We start from the raw sequence: 20,845 nt of genomic DNA, 5'->3' as shown, positions 1-20,845 counted from the left end.
ATTGCTGGAATATTGCTAAAAGCGGCGTAAAACCATACTCACTCACGTAATAAAAACTAAATAAAACAGTAGAATATAACTACCCAACCGAACACCCCCCCACAAGAAACCCAGGCACAGCCATCCACTGCTCCCAAGTCCCATATTCCAAATATCCCTCTTATTCTTTCGTGATTATTTTCTTCCCTCAACACCCATAACCACCCATGGAAAAAAAGTTGGGCATCAATTGCAAATACTTCTTTCAGTTTTATTTATCATCTCATTAATATACTATGTCCCTCTTGATATGCCCCGAGTGCGAAATTGGATCCACCGGAAAGGCTCGTTAAATCTCCAGAAGAAGAAGCACACGACTCTCACGCCCATTTCTGGGAACATATGTTGCCGATGAATTAGCCCCGCCCCTTTGACGCAACAAGTGTTCCCAGCCAATGGGAGAAGACACCTTAGTGACACTGCAGGTATTTAACCAGTTCATTTAAAACTGTCGGCAGTCAGAGGCTGATTCCAGGAGAATTATTTCAACACCTACACGTATGACCATGCCTATCTCTACTACAGGTGCAAAAATGAAGATCGGCGTTATCGGAATGCCCTTCTCGAAAGGACAGGTATGTAATATCCATATAGAAGGAAACTTGTTCAATTGCTAGTTGACGCGTTCATTAATAGCTACAAATAAAAATGTGTAATATTGACATCAGGTCCATATTCGTGATATAACGATTAATATATTTCATTGTTATACATTGTTGAAAGTACAATGTTGAAAGAAAAATCAAATAATTTTCTTCCATACGATTACAGTAAACTACGGTTATAACGAACTCAAAGAGACTATTAATTTTAGTTCGTAATAACCGTAGTTCGTTATAAGCATCTATATACAGCATATATGCAACAAATGTCCAGGGCCAAGTTCCTCAAAGCGATCTTAGCGCTACGATGATCGTAAGCCTATGTTAAAGTATGGGACTTACGATCATCTTAGTGCTAAGATCGCTTTGAGGGACGGGGCCCAGGACTAAAACATAAGTTCGTTATATCGGTCAGTTCGTTATAAGCGGGTTCGTTATAAACGTAGTTTACTGTATATCTTTAAATGTACTGCCTTTTAAGGGAGAGAAATCAGTGTATTAGTTAAATGTATTATATATGGCCTAATTTATATAAATCCAAACGCATTTTATGCTCTCAAAAGACGAGGGAACATAATCATTTATCACAATCTTTCCAGAATGTAAATGTATGAGTTAAGCACATTTGAGAATTCTTTGGTTGTATTGTAAATCGTAACCATTTTTGTTATATGATCTAAATTATGTTAATGTGTATATTGTGTGGTCTCTTGTATCCCGGTTGGTGGGGTTGCGTGGGGTCTGAGGACACCTCATAGGAGGTCACGTCAGGTGAGCTTTCTCCTCAGTCATTCAGCCGCAAGGCTTCTTAATTCTCGATATTAGTGAGCGAAGCATTCATAAAAGCAGACACGTTAGAGTTTTTTGTTTAAAAAAAAAAAAATCACAAACATAAAGAATTAACTATACTTGAAATAATACCATACATGACAGGCATTTAGAAGTTAGTTGGTTGGTTTGTTGTTTAACGCCGCACTCAGCAATATTCCATCTATATGACGGCGGTCTGTAAATAATCGTGTCTGGACCAGACAATCCAGTGATTAATATAATGAGCATCGATCCACGCAATTGGGATCGATGACATGCATCAACTAGGTCAGCGAGCCTGACCACCCGACCCCGTTAGTCGCCTCTTACGACAAGCATAGTCGCCTTTTACAGCAAGAATGGGTTCCCGAAGACATATTCAAACCCAGAACTTCACGGGTCGCATTCAGAAGTTGGAGTACTAAGTAGGGATAAGATATATGGATGAACAACTTTATAACAATTAGGAGCGGCGTTTCGTTGTAAGTTCTAACATCATTATCAGAGTATGGTTGACAAGCATTTATATATGAGGCAGGGTTGATACAGCCCTGCTTCACAAAGCGAGCGTAGCGCTGAGACGATCGTAACTCCCATACTTTAACATAGACCTATGACAGTCGTAGAATTACGATCGCTTTGTGGAACAGAGCCCTGGCAGTAGATTAGGATGTTGTTACACCGGACGGTAGAAGACGGTGTCGTGCCGGGTTAGCGAAAATCCAATTTTCCCTAGTATCAGTAAAGCGAAAACCCAAGTTGGGGTAGTTGTCCTACGAAAGCGAAAAATGAGTAATTGCTATAAAAACACCGGATTACCGTAGTTTAGATTAGCGCCCGACCTCCAAACACACAGATCACGTTGGTGACCTGATCCACTTGGAGTGAATGACTTGAACACAACGTGTATGCCAGTGTAACCTCAAATTTATTATAGAATGTATTTCGGTATTTACCATTATATTTTAAGATATAAGTTATTGTTTTTGTAGAAATTATAATGTACATCTATGAAATATTAAAGTATTAGAGTTATGAAATTTGTTAAATGTAAAGTGCTTTTGTGCAACTATACTATACTTCAGCATCTAATAAATTACTACTGTAATTACGGTATACGCATTTCTGTGTTTTTCTTGTAATTTGAGAGTCCCGGTATAGCAATATCCCGTGTTTACTGTAGCGTGACCAGTCTTACTGTAGCTTCACGAAAGCGAAGAGATTTTAGAGTTCATTATGGCTAGGTTTCGCTCTCCCGGCCCAGAACCAGAAGACTGTCGCTCCAACCACCAATCAACCGTGATCAATGCTATAACATACCCCCTGCGTATCACCAGCTCATTAATGACCCAATCAGTCATATTTCCTTTTATTTATACTGCTGGCTTCCCCTGTTAAGATGTTTACCTTACATAACCCCTTTTGTGCACATATTAGGTTTCTCCACTCCAGTGAAGCTACTGGTAATAAAGAAGTTGTTCATCTATATCTTATCCTTATGTCGTGTTTTGCATAGACATATCACAATCTCATTAAAATCAGATCTTAGTTCTCGCTACCGCCAAACAAAGATCTGAGGACATCCCATTAGGGGTCACGTCAGAATGACCTTTCATCCGATCAATCAGAGCGTCGCTTACCAGATCATGAAAGTGACATTCGGAATGTGAATTCTGATAATGCAAACTCGAAAACTTGAACACTCGGTATTCCGAACGATAGTTACGGGTTTAACGACTGAATCCATATGATGTATACCATCTATAAGCCATTCCAGAATGTTCTTTTGTTCAGGTTTCAAATTTGTAATCGAGAATTTGTCAAAATATGTTTCGAAGCCTAGTGGCCAATTTGAACTTAGTGCCGTAAAGCACGAGAAAGCTGCCTTCTGATTGGCTAATGTCGACTTCTTGTCAGTCCTTCTATCGGTCGGTCAAAGTTCGCGCAAGGTCGGTCTGACGTGACCCGTAATGTGATGTCCTCAGATCTTTGTTTAGTGGCAGCGAGAACTAAGATCTCATTTTAATGAGATTGAGACATTTCATAGGCAATGAATACGTTACAGGTAGTGAGGTGGCTCGGTCTCCTTAGACGACTGTAATCCCTGTGCAGAGCTGCGTGCCTTAGGCAAGTAGGTTTGTCAGCACCTAATCCGTGCTGGGGGAGTCAGTATGTGGTAAACGTCTAAGACCTGCACCACCTCGGATTTTTGAGACCAGCTGAGAAGAACTGAAACACGTTACCATTTTCTTCGCCCGTGTAGATACATTTAGAGACAATACCATTATGTGAGGCGCGGTGTTTTGTTGCATGCAATCGCAATCGAATATTTTGATATATTGTGGCTAAAAAATATAAGTAACGTGATGTAATATGCTGATTATCTATAATGAAGTGTTTTGTTGTGCAGCCCAAGGCGGGGACGCAGCTTGCCCCGAAGCTGATCCGTCAGGCTGGGATGCTGGAGAAGATGAGGGAAGCAGGTGATCCTTGTTTGTAGATCATCCGTAGGACCCATTACTACTTCACCAACGTGACATTTATTTATTTATTTATTTATTTATTTATTTATTTATTTATTTATTTATTTATTTATTTATTTATTTATTTATTTATTTATTTATTTATTTATTTATTAAGGATTGACTGTGTATTTCTTTCGATTCATCGGCGTAGTAGCGGATTTATACAGTTTGCATATCGGTTTTTCGATTCAAACCTCAATGTACACAGTCAATGCTTATAATTAAATTCGGCAACGAAAACATACAATAGTTTAACCAAAAACAGTTGTTTATATCAAAGCAGTCCAAAATAACGAGATTGATAAACATTCCAGATGTAGGAATACAGATTATGTTTCTAGGTTTGTCAGCACCATACCCGTGCTCGTGGGTTTCACCGAACTGGTAAACGTCTGAGACCTGCATCACCTCGGGCTTTGCTCCCACATTAAGCTGACACGCCGTGATATAACTGGAATACTGTTAAAAGCGGCGTTAAACCCAACTCACTCACTGTAGGAATACATACTGTGGCATGAAATGAATCAGGTGATTGTTTAATTTATGCACAAATATACTGTCTTTTGCACTCTTTAGTTATCTGGTTAACGGTCACCTGTTTCGCGATTTATTTTCCTCACGACGCTGTTGCAGGGAACGACGTGATAGATCACGGAGATTTGGCAGTGGTTGACATCGCCTCTGACGAACCAATCAAAAACGTTTCAAGACCCAAAAACGTGGGAGCAGCCAACAAGCTGGTATTTATTCCAAAATTAATAGTTTGTTATAATGGCATTACATTTTTATAAACCCAAACCGATACAATTGTTAAAAAAATAAACACTTCATCTATACAACTGAATCTGTGTCAGACAAACCAATGATTGATTTCACAATCACCGAATCTGACCATCCAATACATTTAGTACCCTCATGCAGTAATCTGTGCCCGACAAGCGCCATTTTTTTCTCCAATCTACGTATTTTACATCTCGTTCTCAACCGAGAGCATACGAATGTCATGTGCAGTACACATACTGGTTTCAGGCAGTATTTACGTTGCGTAACATTCATGTTCAGATGCGTATGTTTTCCCCGTGTATAGAGGTAAATCTGTTTCAATATTTCCCTTTGATTCTCATTTAACGCCTGATAACATCGTACGGAACTGGATAACAAATGAAATTGTTGGTGATATTATTCCTATATCTAAAGAGCTCTGAGGAAAACAGGGGTGGTCGGATAGCCAAGTGGTTAAAGCGTTCGCTCGTCACGCCGAAGACCCGGGTTCGATTACCCACATGGGTACAATGTGTGAAGCCCATTTCTGGTGTTCCCCGCCGTGATATTGGTGGAATATTGCTAAAAGTGGCGTTAAACCATACTCCAAACAGGCGTGAAGATTCCGGGGTAGAATAGGTCTTCAGCAACCCATGCTTGCCGTAATAAGGCGACTATGCTTGTCGTAAGAGGCGACTAACGGGATCGGGTGGTCAGGCTCGCTGACTTGGTTGATACATGTCATCGATCCCAATTGTGTGGATCGATGCTCATGATGTCAATCACTGGATTGTCTGGTCCAGACTCGATTATTTTACAGATCGCCGTCATATAGCTGTGATATCGCTGAGTGCGGCGTTAAACAACAAACACACAACAAAGCATCTGTGATGGTAGCATGGGGAACAAGTTGGCTTTTTTGTGGTAATATTTTTGATTTTATGTTAATGTTGCAACCATCATCATCCTCATCCTTCAGCTGTGTGAGAATGTGGAGAAGGTCGTGCGACAGAAGCAGGGATGTCTGGTACTGGGCGGGGATCACAGCATCGCCATGGGTTCTATCCAGGGCCACATACAGGCGGAGCCGGACCTCGTGGTGCTGTGGGTGGACGCCCATGCCGACATCAACACCCCCCTCACGTCTCCTAGCGGCAACGTGCACGGCATGCCTCTCTCCTTCATCGTGAAGGAACTGGAGCCATACATGCCCACTATCCCTGGGTTCGAGTGGGCCAAGCCGTGGTGAGTGGAAGACTGTATTTGTATGTTCAGCTTGGTAGACTATCACCGCAGTACTGAACTTACTATCCTAAATGTTAGGATCGCCTGCAGAAGTTGAATGCAAATATAATTAGATTTGTTTGTTTGTTGTTTGACGCCGCAATCAGCAAAAATCCGGGTATGTGGGGTCGGTCTGTGAGTAATTGAGTCTGGACCAGACAATCTAGTTCACTCGTCACGCCCAAGACCCGGGTTCGATTCCCGACATGGGTACAATGTGTGAAGCCCATTTCTTGTGTCCCCCGCCGTGATATTGCTGGAATATTGCTAAAAGCGGCGTAAAACCATACTCACTCATTCACTGTATATCCGTTTCCACAAGAAAGGGTGCTACGCCATCAAGATATAGTCTATCAATGTGGTTATACGTTTTGATAATGCAGCATTTTGCAGAGGTGTGCATGTATTACGGTACCTGTATAAAATGGTTGGTAATATTCTCATGCTCTTCACAATTATTTTCAATTCAGATAACATTTACACACTTCGTTGAATATTTACGAATTATGAAAAGATATAAAACCCTACTTACTTTTCAGTTTGGCAGCTAAAGACATAGCGTACATCGGCCTACGAGACGTGGACGGTGGAGAGAAGTGAGTTTTCGCATTGTTAGAACTTCAATATGTAAACACACTATAATACAATTTTACAAATGGGCCAGTTATGAAGTGTTTCGTTATGAAATCGATTGGTGTGTATTTCAGGGCGATAATTGACAAGTTGGGCATACACAGTTTCTCCATGCACGAGGTTGACAAGTTCGGCGTGGCAGCTGTTGTTGAGAGAGCGTTGAATGCAATGGATCCAAGGTAGGAAGGCATCACCAGTTGTAGTGAGTGAGTGAGTTAGGTTTAACGCCGCTTTTAACAGTATTCCAGCTATATCGCGGCGTGTCAGCTTAATGTGGGAGGAAAGCCCGAAGTGATGCAGGTCTCAGACGTTTACCACTTCGGTGAAACCAACGAGCACGGGTATGGTGCTGACAAACCTAGAAACATAATCGGGGCGAACCGGGATTCGAACCCACAATCATAGGTTTCTGGCGTGCCCAAGGGACGCAACTCTGCACAGCGAATCGCGGCGCCTTAGACGACTGGGCCACCCGTGCCCCCTCACCAGTTGTAGAATTCATGATAAGTGACAAGTGCAGTGGGGCGTGGGGTAGAATGTGTCCCAAGCACCCCATTGCTGGTCGTATAAGGAGCCACCGAATTTGGCTACCCGCGAAGATCCGGGTCAGAATTGATCTTCAGCAACCCATGCTTGTCGTAAGAGTCGACTAACGGGATCAGATTGTCAGGCTCGCTGAATTGGTTGATGCATGTCATCGTATCCCTATTGGGTAAATCGAAGGTCATGCTGTGCAAACAAACAAACAAACAAGAACGATGCGTTTTAGCCATTACCAATGACTATTAACACTTAGCATGGCCAGAGAGTGTCTGACCAGAGTGTATGTGTGAACTGTTGTTTCAGTGGGATTCGCCCAATCCACGTGAGCTTTGATGTCGACGCCATGGACCCCGACATCATCCCTTCCACGGGGACAGCAGGTTAGTCGCCAGGCCATTGGCACTAGCTCCAATATGATGGAGTAGAATACCGTATCTTGTCAAATCTTAGTTATCTTGCCAAGTTTAAAGTATTTTACGAAGTTTAACGCATCTTACGAAGTTTAAAAGGTTCTTTCGTAGTTTAAAGTATCCTGCCCACCTTAACGAGTTTATCGTATGTTGACCAGTTTAACGTTTCTTGACCAGTTTAAAGTGTGAAGCGCATTTGTTGTCCAATATAAACGAATCTGGCGAAATTCCCGAAACTGTACGTACTCATTTATACTCCAGCAGATTCCATTATGTCATGGCCGCCTCCGTGGTCTTGTGGTAGAGCGTCCGCCCGGAGAGCGGACTGGTCGGCTCGGAGTCAGTATACTCTGTCTGAGTGGGGTATTCATGTTAAACTGCAGCATGGTATCTCAGTGAGCTAGCACTATTAATCGGCATCAGTCCGGACTAGTACAAGCAGCCACACACACACACACACACACACACGTGCATGTACGCCGCTATATAAGTGCAATAATCTTGGACGCGACGTTAAACCCAATTTCACCTCACCTCACCATTATGTCATGTATGTGTTACAGTGCCCGGCGGTTTGTCCCTGAGAGAGGCGTACTACATAGCTGAGGAGGTGGCCGCTACAGGTGAGATAGAATACCGTTATCAACAACATACGTGTCTCACCCCTTTACGATACTATCCGTATACATAAAAACCTCGATATTCCGGACCAAGTTAAACCGGAATCCTCGCTTCCCAAAAATTTCTGTTGGGGACGCTGGTCGAAATGTAACTTACCCGATATTACAAATTACCCAAGCTAATCCTGACATTTGTTAATCCGGACTGTTTTGTTCAGGCGGTGAATTCCGGATTTACGGGGTTTTACAGTATTGAAAGTTACCTTGTTAATGATAGTTTATTCTCTTTCATTTTACCAGCTGTAATGTAACTGAAATACCGTATTCGACGTAATACACGTCCGGGAGCTTAGAAAATGGACAAAGGGTTTGTTTATTTTGTCTGGTCCTGACCCGATTATTTACAGACCGCCGTCATATAGCTGGAATATTGCTGAGTGCGGCGTAAAACAACAAACAAACAAACCCTCGTGTTTGCACGTCATTCAAGGCTGACCAAATAGGATGCTTATGATTAGTTTCATGGCCGTTTTCGCACTATTAGTGAGTGAGTATGGTTTTACGCCGCTTTTAGCAATATTCCAGCACTATCACGGCGGGGGACACCAGAAATGGGCTTCACACATTGTACCCATGTCGGGAATCGAACCCGGGTCTTCGGCGTGACGAGCGAACGCTTTAACCACTAGGCTACCCGACCGCCGCTTTCGCACTATTAACGAAAACAAAATAGTTGTGTTTTGCGGTTTGTGGTTGTACGTGTAACTTGCCCGTGTTACAGGTCGTCTTAGTGTCCTTGACTGTGTGGAAGTTAATGCGTTGCTTGGCAGCAAAGAAGAACAGCAACGAACCGTCAGCAGATATATTCCAAATCCGTTCATGTTTTCAATCAAGGTGCTCACGTGATTTGATGCATTTCGCGATGTAAGACCCGTTTTATCACAATATAGATCTTGATTATCAATCAGATCGTCCTGACTTGGCGCCACCTTTTTGTGTGAAGCAAACGCAAGTGATACGAGAGGTGGAATCTGATTGGTCCATAGGAGAAGCTTAGAAGGGACATAATTGGTAATAGCCACTAGGGGGCGCAACGGTCGAGCCCAGTAATTCCAGCCTAGTTCGGCAAGGGTGGAAACTGGACTTTTAAAGTCAGTTAACTCTCTTGCTTCGGGAAGATGCATCACATGTTGTTCAGGTAATTGCTCGGTCCATTATAAATATACACACTCATTGGGGGGGGGGGGGTGCAGATTACCAGTTATTAACGAAAACAAAATAGTTGTGTTTTGCGGTTTGTGGTTGTACGTGTAACTTGCCCGTGTTACAGGTCGTCTTAGTGTCCTTGACTGTGTGGAAGTTAATGCGTTGCTTGGCAGCAAAGAAGAACAGCAACGAACCGTAAAGAACACAGTTGAAGTCATGTCCCGTTTCTATGGCAGCAAGAGATGTGGTAATATTCCCCGTGGGTATACTCTACCAGAGCCTTGAGGAACTCTGCTCCACATCATCAAAGACTCTGTCATTCAAGAACATATATCCTCTGTGTTCACACCCACAATATGGAAACCACGACTGACACTGAAGCAAGCTCCTTCCCAGTGCGTGACACCTTCGTTACACTCTGGGTATCATCGTTGCCGTCAGTGTTGAAGCGACCATTACACGAATCTTGAAATTTGTCCTCTTACCCCAAATGTAGTCACGTTTGATATTTTTGTTTATGTCTTTGAGTGAGTTTTGGATTATAGTCATATCGGCAATATTTCAGCCATATCGTGACTAAATCAAGTTATATATATTCATGAAACACAAAACTGAACTATAAAACCTGTCGACAAAGGACAGTAAAATAACTAGATTATCACAGACCTATATTAAAACTAGCATGTCATTATAAAATTTGAACTATTCATAACAATACAAAATAAAAATGGGCTATAGATCACCAACAACCAAAGGTAGGTCACCATACTAGTTACCATGGGGACTAACGGTACTTCTGCTACCTAGAGGGTACTCCAGCAGGATTTACACAACCCTCTGGCTACTTGTGATTGTTTGAAGGTTAAGCCAACAATTAAAATTACAAGTATACTACGATTAAAACTATGGTAGAAATAAACGTACTTTGAATGATGTGGTCTATGTCTTTGGGAAAGCCACCATAGTGAATTTTGAAAACGTTTTGGATTGTCCAGGTGAATTGTCATTTTTGTTTGTTCACTCAGAATGGTTCGAGTTTTTAAGACTAACGGAAAATCCCCAACTTAATACATTCTTACTATACCAATTACATGATAGTTAAAATGAAATAAAAATTCAAACTGACGAACAATGAAAATAATTAAGCCGAGGTAAGAGTCACGGCAATCATCACCCGTGAAGATCTGGGTTAGAATAGGTCTTCAGCAACTCATGTTTGACATATAAGGCGATTATGCTTGTCGTAAGAGGCGACTAACGGGATCGGGTGGTCAGGCTCGCTGATCTGGTTGATGCATGTCATCGTATCTCAATTGCGTGGATCGATGCTCATGATGTCAATCACTGGATTGTCTGGTCCAGACTCGATTTTTTACAGACCGCCGTCATATATCTGGAATATTGCGTTAAACAACAGACAATCCAAACTTCGTCTAATCCAAGGTTTTGTTGATGGGAGGCCAAAAAACGCACATCTGTGTTATCCTAGAACAATACAGGCGTCAAAACAGCGATGTTTCGTGTAGGGGTGGTCTGCATATTGTGTGTACACTGTGTGACATTATATTTATATCAGATGTGTAACGCTATGGTTGAATCAGAAAGGAAGCAATAAGTTATACGCAACACCCATAGCTTGTTTACCGTCTCGAGGTAAGCTAATATGAATGACTAGAGTATCTAATCATTTCTTTGTTAATCAGCATACGACATAATTCCAGTGTGTGAGTGAATATTGCTTTACGCCGCATCAACAATGTTACAGCTGTTCGCGGCGCGACATAATTCCAGTACATCAACATTGCGCTTAATGGCTGTTGACGCTCGATTAGCGCATAAATGGCACTAATTTACTCAATTTGTCTATCGGTCATTTGTTTTTAGTACCTCATCAGTTGATGCGAATCTCTGATTGATTGTATTTATTTTACTTTGTTTCGTTATTATTCTGATATAATAAAAAACAAATTTATTCGTGTGTTGCTTTTAAGTTTCGTGCAACCAGATAAAAAGTTTGTTACAAACAGATTGCTTATTAATCCCTATTTTTAGGATTGGTACAAGCAATGCCCATAAAACCGGTGTTACAACCCGAGGTAGTCCTGCACCATGACTGTGGAATACATTTATTTTATGAAAAAATAATAATCTAGAAATGCATACAAAAGCAAGTCTAGCCAGCTCAAGCTAGTTCTATTCCACAGCATAGGGATTTTTTTTTATTTTTAGAGTCAAGAAGGATATTGTGTAATATAAGATTTCAGAGACTAAATGTTAGTCTAGACCCGAGGTGACGTACCCACCTGCCTAGTACACTGTACACCGAGTACACCATAAATAGGGCCAAGGACGCCCGTGTTACTTCTGGTGTCAGATGTACGGTGTATTGAGGACACTGGTAATACGTAGATACTGTTTATGTTCACTGCCCTCGAAAGTGGTTGATACCAACCAATTAAAACCTAACTGGAGATCATTTGTTTTAATAAAACATGTTTTGTGCGGTTTTTTTTTATATTTCTTTCTTGGACAGTACCCACGGCATGTTGATCCGCCAGTTTGCTCAGGACATGCATCTTGCCGAGGCAAGGGAGTTAACTGATTGTAAAATGCCAGTTTCCACCCTTGCCGAACTCGGCTGGAATTACGAGCTGTGTGGCTATTACGAGTTATGTCCCTTCTATGTCCCTCTTATTGACCAATCAGATTCCACCTCATATCACATGCATTTGCTTCAAACAAAATTGCGGCGTCCACTCAAGACGATCTGATCAATAATCAGGTTCTTTTTTGTAATTAAACGGGTCTGACTTCACGAAGTGCATCAAATCACGTGAGCACCTTGATTATAAATATGAAATGGTTTGGAATATATGTTTTATGCCGCAGACTACAATGCATGTTATTCTGCAGTTGGTAATTGTGATCGGTACCGAATTGCAATATATGCGTATCAAGAAGGAGGGTGCGTACTAAATAGTTTTCATGACCTTGTTTTTGAGAAATATACATACATACTATGAACCTTAGATACGCCACTTTGGATATATACCTACTGTGTTCTCAATTTATCGAATCCTCCACTCTAGTTTTACACAACGTGTGTGTGTGTGTGTGTGTGTGTGTGTGTGCGTGCGTGCGTGCGTGCGTGCGTGCGTGCGTGTGACCAGCCCTTGTCTTTTTTCTCATTAACCCCGAGCGCCATCAAGGGGAAAAACAAATACAGCTTTTTAAGGTTTGTTTGTTTGTTTGTTTAACGCCGCACTCAGCAATATTCCAGCTATATGCCGGCGGTCTGTAAATAATCGAGTCTGGACCAGACAATCCAGAGATTAATATCATGAGCATCAATCCACGCAATTGGGATCGATGACATGCATCAACCAAGTCAGCGAGCCTGACCACCCGATCCCGTTAGTCGCCTTTTGCGACAAGCATAGTCACCTTTTACGGCAAGTTTGGGTTGCTGAAGACCTATTCTACCCCGGCGTCTTCACGGGTCTATTTAAGGTCATTCGTGACCAAATCGTGTTATTCTGGGACAAGCCGAATAGCGACTCGTGCCCCTCTCGTGGCCATTTTTGCGACCGGGTTCCGTCTTTGCGCAAACGGGCATACCTAAAACAATTGTCAACACGTTGCGTAAGGGTTCACACATTTTCCCAATATATTATATTTATTTCAGATGTAATTTAAAGCACATCGGGACGTGCGGAATTATACAGTATGATTGAACACATCTAACTGTGTTTTAGATGCAAGACATATGTAAAATCAAAAATTATTTCTGAGGGATTCTTTGACGAAGAATTTGAAATCATACGCGCATTCTGATTGGTTGGTCGTATTTTCGCACATAACGTTCATCCACAGGGGGACGAGTCTTCTTGCAGGTGACGGAAAGGGGCGAGTGGTGACGAATGATTTAAGGTATTTCGGTATAGCGCGGGTGGGGATCAAGCAGCCGACCTTTCACTCACTCTATCCACAAACCAGGGAGGCGACGGGGTGCTGTGGATTCCGCTGAGTCTAATGTTGTAGTAGGGTGAATGGACGGATTCAGGGATCAGTAGACTGGCTTTTATCAGCAGACATATATTTGCGTCTGTAGTGTGTATGTTGTTAAACGCATACGCGCATGCAGGTCGCAAAATGTGTGTTATTCATAAACCCGACTTTCAATCCCGTATCGCCTTACCTTATATTGTTTGTTTGTTTTTAGTTTTTCATCGCCGCACTCACCAATATTTCAGCTATACGATGGTGGTCTGTACATAATCGAATATGGACCAGATAATCCGGTGATTGACATCATCAGCATCGATCCACGCAACTGGTATAAGACGACGTGCATCAAACAAATCAGCGAGTCTGACCAGCCGATCCCGTTAGTCGCCTCTTACGACAAGCATGGGTTGCTGAAAGCCTATTCTAACCCTGAAGTTTATGTTTATAGAGCCATCAAATCACAATTTGCACCACGATACTAGTATATAAACCACTTCACAAAGATACAATAGCATGATCTGGCGCAAATATCATGTAAGCATTATTCAAACTGGGATCCCAAGAGAAAATAAAGAGATTATTTATGAATTAAACACCATTTTTGTGAAGTCGTACAGTTCACGTGACGAGAAAGACATGACGTCACAGTAGAGTAGCGCTACATTTCAAGCTGTGTTAAATGTTGAGGAATTTGTGGGCTTCGGCTGTCAACGAAACGCGAATCCTATGTTCGTTGCAATTGGTTTAAATCGCAAATTCCATTATTTATGATTCCGACGTTAAGTGGACACATCGTGATATACAATCGCATGATCATGCTTGGCACAATGTTCACAATGTTCACAATTTTCAGGTGAGGTGAAATGAGGTTTAACGTCGCGTCCAAGATTATTGCACTTATATAGCGACGTGCATGTACGTGTGTGTGTTTGTGTGGCTGCTTGTACTAGTCCGGACTGATGCCGATTTATAGTGCTAGCTCACTGAGATACCATGCCGCAGTTTAACATGAATACCCCACTCAGACACAGTATACTGACTCCAAGCCGACCAGTCCTTGTTTTAGTCCCTTAATGCCGAACGCCAGACAGGGTAACAACAAGTACCATCTTTTAACGTCTTTTGGTATGACGCGATCGGGGATCGAACCCCGGACCTTCCGCTCTCCGGGCGGACGCTCTACCACTAGACCACAGAGACGGTCCTGGCAACAATTAACACAGTCAGCAGTTAAAAAAGTGAACACAGTCAGCAACGTCCACGCAGTTAACAGTCAACAGGCAATATAGTTAACACGGCACAATCATCACAGTCAACACAGGTAACATTCACATACAGTCAGCACAGTCAACATAGGTAACATTCACACACAGTCAGCACAGTCTACACAGGTAACATTCACATACAGTCAGCACAGTCAACATAGGTAACATTCACACACAGTCAGCACAGTCTACACAGGTAACATTCACACAGTCAGCACAGTCTACACAGGTAACATTCACACACAGTCAGCACAGTCTACACAGGTAACATTCACACACAGTCAACACAGCAAACAGTCCACAAACTCAGTTTAAAACGTTAACATTCAAAACAGTTAACACAATAAGCAGTCAACACAATTTTGACACAAGTTACAACACAGCCAGCAGTCAGCCCAAATACACAGGTTAACATAGTTAGCAGTCAGCACAGTTGACACGGTTAACAGTCAGCACAATTGATAAAAAGTTAAAAGCCAGAAGAGTTGACACAGTTAAAAGCACAGTTGCAACATTTAACTGTCAGCACAGTTGACACCGTTAACAGTCAGCACAGTTGACACAGTCAACAGGCAGCACGGGTTACACAGTTAACAGTCAGCACAGTTGACACAGTTAACAGTCAGCACAGTTGACACAGTTAACAGTCAGCACAGTTGACACAGTTAGCAGTCAGCACAGTTGACACAGTTAACAGTCAGCACAGTTGACACAGTTAACAGTCAGCACAGTTGACACAGTTAGCAGTCAGCACGGTTGACACAGTTATCAGTCAGCACGGTTGACACAGTTAACAGTCAGCACAGTTGACACAGTTAACAGTCAGCACAGTTGACACAGTTAACAGTCAGCACAGTTGACACAGTTAACAGTCAGCACAGTTGACACAGTTAGCAGTCAGCACAGTTGACACAGTTAGCAGTCAGCACAGTTGACACAGTTAGCAGACAGCACGGTTGACACAGTTATCAGTCAGCACGGTTGACACAGTTAACAGTCAGCACAGTTGACACAGTTAACAGTCAGCACAGTTGACACAGTTAGCAGTCAGCACGGTTGACACAGTTATCAGTCAGCACGGTTGACACAGTTGACAGTCAGCACAGTTGACACAGTTAACAGTCAGCACAGTTGACACAGTTAACAGTCAGCACAGTTGACACAGTTAGCAATCAGCACGGTTGACACAGTTAACAGTCAGAACAGTTAACACAGTTAAAATTCACCACAGTTGACACAGTAGTCAGCACGGTTGACACAGTTAACAGTCAACGCAGTTGACACAGTTAACAGTCAGCACAGTTAACACAGTTAACAAAGTTAACAGTCAGTACAGTTAACAGTCATCACAGTTCACACAGTTAGTAGTCAGCACAGATCCCACAGTTAACAGTCAGCACAGTTGACACAGGTTACAGTCAGCACGATTGATACAGTTAACAGTCAGCACAGTTGACACAGGTTACAGTCAGCACGATTGATACAGTAAGCTGTCAGCACAGTTGATACAGTTAGCAGTCAGCACAGTTGACAGTTAACAGTCAGCACAGTTGACACGGTTAACTGTCAGCACAGTTCACAGTTAGCAGTCAGCACGGTTGAAACAGTAAACAGTCAGTACGATTGATACAGTTAACAGTCAGCACAGTTGACACAGTTAACAGTCAGCACAGTTGACACAGTAAACAGTCAGTACGACTGATACAGTTAACAGTCAGCACAGTTGACACAGTTAGCAGTCAGCACAGTTGACACGGTTAACTGTCAGCATAGTTGACACAGTTAACTGTCAGCACGGTTGACACAGTAAACAGTCAGCACGGTTGACACAGTTAGCAATCAGCACAGTTGACACAGTTAGCAATCAGCACAGTACACAGTTAGCAATCAGCAAAGTTGACAGTTCACAGTCAGCACAGTTGACACAGTTAACTGTCAGCATAGTTGACACAGTTAGCAGTCAGCACAGTTGACACAGTTAGCGGTCAGCACAGTTGACACAGTTAACAGTCAGCACAGTTGACACAGTTAACTGTCAGCACAGATGACACAGATAACAGTCAGGACGATTGATACAGTTAACAGTCAGGACAGTTGACACAGTTAACAGTCAGCACGGTTGACACAGTTAGCAATCAGCACAGTTGACACAGTTAGCAATCAGCACAGTTGACAGTTAACAGTCAGCACAGTTGACACAGTTAACTGTCAGCACAGTTGACACAGTTAGCAGTCAGCACAGATGACACAGTTAGCAGTCAGCACAGTTTACACAGATAACAGTCAGGACGATTGATACAGTTAACAGTCAGCACAGTTGACACAGTTAACAGTCAGCACAGTTGACACAGTTAACAGTCAGCACAGTTGACACAGTTAACAGTCAGCACAGTTGACACGGTTAACTGTCAGCATAGTTGACACAGTAAACAGTCAGTACGATTGACACAGTTAACAGTCAGCACAGTTGACACAGTTAACAGTCAGCACAGTTGACACAGTTAGCAATCAGCACAGTTAGCAATCAGCACAGTTGACACAGTTAGCAGTCAGCACAGTTGACAGTTAACAGTCAGCACAGTTGACACAGTTAACTGTCAGCACAGATGACACAGATAACAGTCAGGACAGTTGACAGTTAACAGTCAGCATAGTTGACACAGTTAACTGTCAGCACGGTTGACACAGTTAACAGTCAGCATAGTTGACACGGTTAACAGTCAGCACAGTTGACACAGTTAGCAATCAGCACAGTTGACACAGTTAACTGTCAGCACAGATGACACAGATAACAGTCAGGACAGTTGACAGTTAACAGTCAGCACGGTTGACACAGCACGCGTGCACAGCGAATCGCGGCACCTTAGACGACTGGGCCACCTGTGCCCCCGATTGACGATTGATGGTGATTGATGGTGATTGAAGATGATTGATGATGACTGATGATGATTGATGATTGATGATTACAATTACCATCTCATATCACCCTGCCTACCAAATAACTATATTTAGTTATTACGCAGCACGATGTGACAGATTGATCTCTTTTTCAGAAAAAACACAAGCACTTAGCCCGTTGATTATTTGACATGCTATTAAGAAAACCGTTACAGGGTCTCGTAGAGATTTGTATTTGTTTGCGGACAGTCCACTCAATCTGTTATAAAGAGGTTAAATGCTTAGAAAAGCAAATGTTTATGGAGTTCAATGTCAATACCATCCGCGTCAGTCAACACGGTGTTAGAGGTAGTGGGCCGATACGTGGACAAACGGTCAACATGGGATGGAAACGTCTGTCTATGCTTTGGTACTGACAGTGGATGAGTAATTACAGTCTGACAACACGGCGGTTCTCCTTAATACCTCAGACAATATCATGTTCAAGTGGACACGACTTTATTCTGGTCACGGGTTAATATTAGCTAACAATATGTGAATAGATAAATAGATATTTAAAAGAAAAAATTGATGATGACTATAAACATAATTAGGGAAGATAACTAAATTGTACAGATACATGTAAAAGGTGTAGCAGTTCGCACACATATGTATTGGATGGGTAAAAGAAAGAGTACTGTTCATTGAATCGTCTTGCAGTGACTGCAAGTGGACTTCGATGGCGCGTTATCCTATAAATATATATTAAGAAAACAAATGTCCGTTTTGTGTAAGCGGCACTTCAGACTATCAATTAGGCGCGCGTGTGTGTGTGTGTGGTGGTGGTGGTGGGGTGGGGTGGGGTGGGGATGGGGATAGGTGGCTCAGTTGTCTGGATTATTTATATTTCTGTTGGCTGTAGTACTTATGTGTGTACTGTCAGGCCGGGAGGTAGGGTTCGCTTATAACGAACTACGGTTATTACGAACTAAAATTAGTGACCCTTTTGAATTCGTTATAACCGCAGTTGACTGTACTTTCACTTAAAGTTCATTATTGCTTCAGGCTGAATATCTTCTTGGCTATGATAGCCTTCATAATTCTTCCTGGAAATCTTATGCCTTGAGGCGCCTTCGTGACAGTGAATTGTCATTGAATATCTTCTTGGCTATGATAGCATTCATAATTCTTCCTAGAAATCTTGTGCCTACAGGGCGTCTTCGTGACAGTGAATTGTCACTGAATATCTTCTTGGCTATGATAGCTTTCATAATGCTTCCTCGAAATCTTCTGCCTACAGGGCGTCTTCGTGACAGTGAATTGTCACAGAATACCTTCTTGGCTATGATAGCCTTCATAATTCTTCCTGGAAATCTTCTGCCTACAGGGCGTCTTCGTGACAGTGAATTGTCACTGAATATCTTCTTGGCTAGGATAGCCTTTATGATTCTTCCTGGAAATTTTCTGCCTACAGGGCGTCTTCGTGACAGTGAATTGTCACTGAATATTTTCTTGGCTATGATAGCCTTCGTTATTCTTCATGGAAATTTTCTGCCAACAGGGCGTCTTCGTGACAGTGAATTGTCACTGAATATCTTCTTGGCAATCACTGCCTTCGACCTCCAGAGGTCTTATTGACCATCTGTTGCCTCCAGTGTGTGACCGTTGTTATCCATTGGTCGGGCATGCTTCAGGCGGATAAAATGAGGCTGACACTGCCCCTGACGTGCCTTAGAAGCATACCCGACCCTTGGATAGAGGTCTCCAGAGGACTTATTGCGGTACCACTGGCCATGGGAAGTGGGATACCTGATCCTGGAGAATCTCCTGGTTATCCCTTTTGCCTAAAGTGGTGTCTTCTTGGCCAAAATATTCCTGTAGGTCTTCCTGGTCATTTTCTACCTCCAGAGGTCGTGTTGGCACTATAATGCTGCCAGGGTGCCTTCGTGACAGTGAATTGTACTGAATATCTTCTTGGCTATGATAGCCTTCATAATTCTTCCTGGAAATCTTCTGCCTACAGGGCGTCTTCGTGACAGTGAATTGTCACTGAATATCTTCTTGGCTAGGATAGCCTTTATGATTCTTCCTGGAAATTTTCTGCCTACAGGGCGTCTTCGTGACAGTGAATTGTCACTGAATATTTTCTTGGCTATGATAGCCTTCGTTATTCTTCATGGAAATTTTCTGCCAACAGGGCGTCTTCGTGACAGTGAATTGTCACTTAATATATTCTTGGCTATGAAAGCCTTCATAATTCTTCCTGGAAATCTTCTGCATAGAGGGCGTCTTCTTGACAGTAAATTGTCACTGAATATCTTCTTGGCTAGGATAGCATTCATAATTTTTCCTGGAAATATTCTGCTTACAGGGCGTCTTCGAGACAGTGAATTGTCATTTAATATCTTCTTGACTAGGAGAGCTTTCGTAATTCTTCCTGGAAATCTTCTGCCTACAGGTCGTCTTCGTGACAGTGAATTGTCATTGAATATCTTCTTGGCTATGATAGCGTTGATGATTCTTCCTAGAAATCTTCTGCTTACAGGGCGTTTTCGTGACAGTGAATTGTCACTGAATATCTTCTTGGCTAGGATAGCCTTCATAATTCTTCCTGGAAATCTTCTGCCTACAGGTCGTCTTCGTGACAGTGAATTGTCACTGAATATCTTCTTGGTTGATAGCCTTGATGATTCATCCTGGAAATCTTCTGCCTTCAGGGCGTCTTCGTGACAGTGAATGGTCACTGAATATATTCTTGGCAATGAAAGCCTTCATAATTCTTCCTGGAAATCTTCTGCTTACAGGGCTTTTCGTGAAAGTGAATTGTCACTGAATATCTTCTTGGCTAGGATAGCCTTCATAATTCTTCCTGGAAATCTTCTGCCTATAGGGCGTCTTCGTGACATTGAATTATCACTGAATATCTTCTTGGCTAGGATAGCCTTCATATATCTTCCTGGAAATCTTCTGCCTACAGGGCGTCTTCGTGACAGTGAATTGTCACTGAATATGTTCTTGTTTATGATAGCCTTCATAATTCTTCCTGGAAATCTTCTGCCTACAGGGCGTCTTCGTGACAGTGAATTGTCACTGAATATCTTCTTGGCTAGGATAGCCTTCATAATTCTTCCTGGAAGTCTTCCGCCTACAGGGCGTCTTCGTGACAGTGAATTGTCACTGAATATCTTCTTGGCTAGCATTGCCTTCATAATTCTTCCTGGAAATCTTCTGCAAACAGGGCGTCTTCGTGACAGTGAACTG

The 20,845-nt window shown here is 42.4% G+C and overlaps 1 protein-coding gene across 1 annotated transcript; it reads left to right on the top strand.

Moving 5' to 3' along the window:
* Positions 1 to 508: 508 nt before the first annotated feature.
* LOC124124823 (arginase-1-like) lies at positions 509 to 10,729 on the top strand. Its single transcript, XM_046488100.2, has 9 exons — positions 509 to 614; positions 3,862 to 3,934; positions 4,610 to 4,716; positions 5,718 to 5,983; positions 6,562 to 6,618; positions 6,730 to 6,834; positions 7,502 to 7,578; positions 8,172 to 8,231; positions 9,559 to 10,729. Exons 1-9 carry the CDS (start codon positions 540 to 542, stop codon positions 9,717 to 9,719), a joined length of 981 nt encoding a protein of 326 aa, XP_046344056.2. The 5' UTR covers positions 509 to 539; the 3' UTR covers positions 9,720 to 10,729.
* Positions 10,730 to 20,845: the final 10,116 nt, after the last annotated feature.

This window comes from Haliotis rufescens, unplaced genomic scaffold (genome assembly GCF_023055435.1).
Source record: "Haliotis rufescens isolate VD_foot unplaced genomic scaffold, xgHalRufe1.0.p SCAF_3, whole genome shotgun sequence".
NCBI classification, from domain to species: domain Eukaryota; kingdom Metazoa; phylum Mollusca; class Gastropoda; order Lepetellida; family Haliotidae; genus Haliotis; species Haliotis rufescens.
This window is presented reverse-complemented; position numbering and strand designations above follow the sequence as displayed.

What these genes read in the sequence shown, in the direction of transcription:
- LOC124124823 (XM_046488100.2), top strand. Translation starts at nt 540, where the DNA reads ATGACCATGCCTATCTCTACTACAGGTGCAAAAATGAAGATCGGCGTT. An exon ending in TTGAATGCAATGGATCCAAG is followed by an intron (nt 6,835 to 7,501) that starts GTAGGAAGGCAT and finishes CTGTTGTTTCAG; the next exon opens with TGGGATTCGCCCAATCCACG. An exon ending in CCCTTCCACGGGGACAGCAG is followed by an intron (nt 7,579 to 8,171) that starts GTTAGTCGCCAG and finishes TATGTGTTACAG; the next exon opens with TGCCCGGCGGTTTGTCCCTG.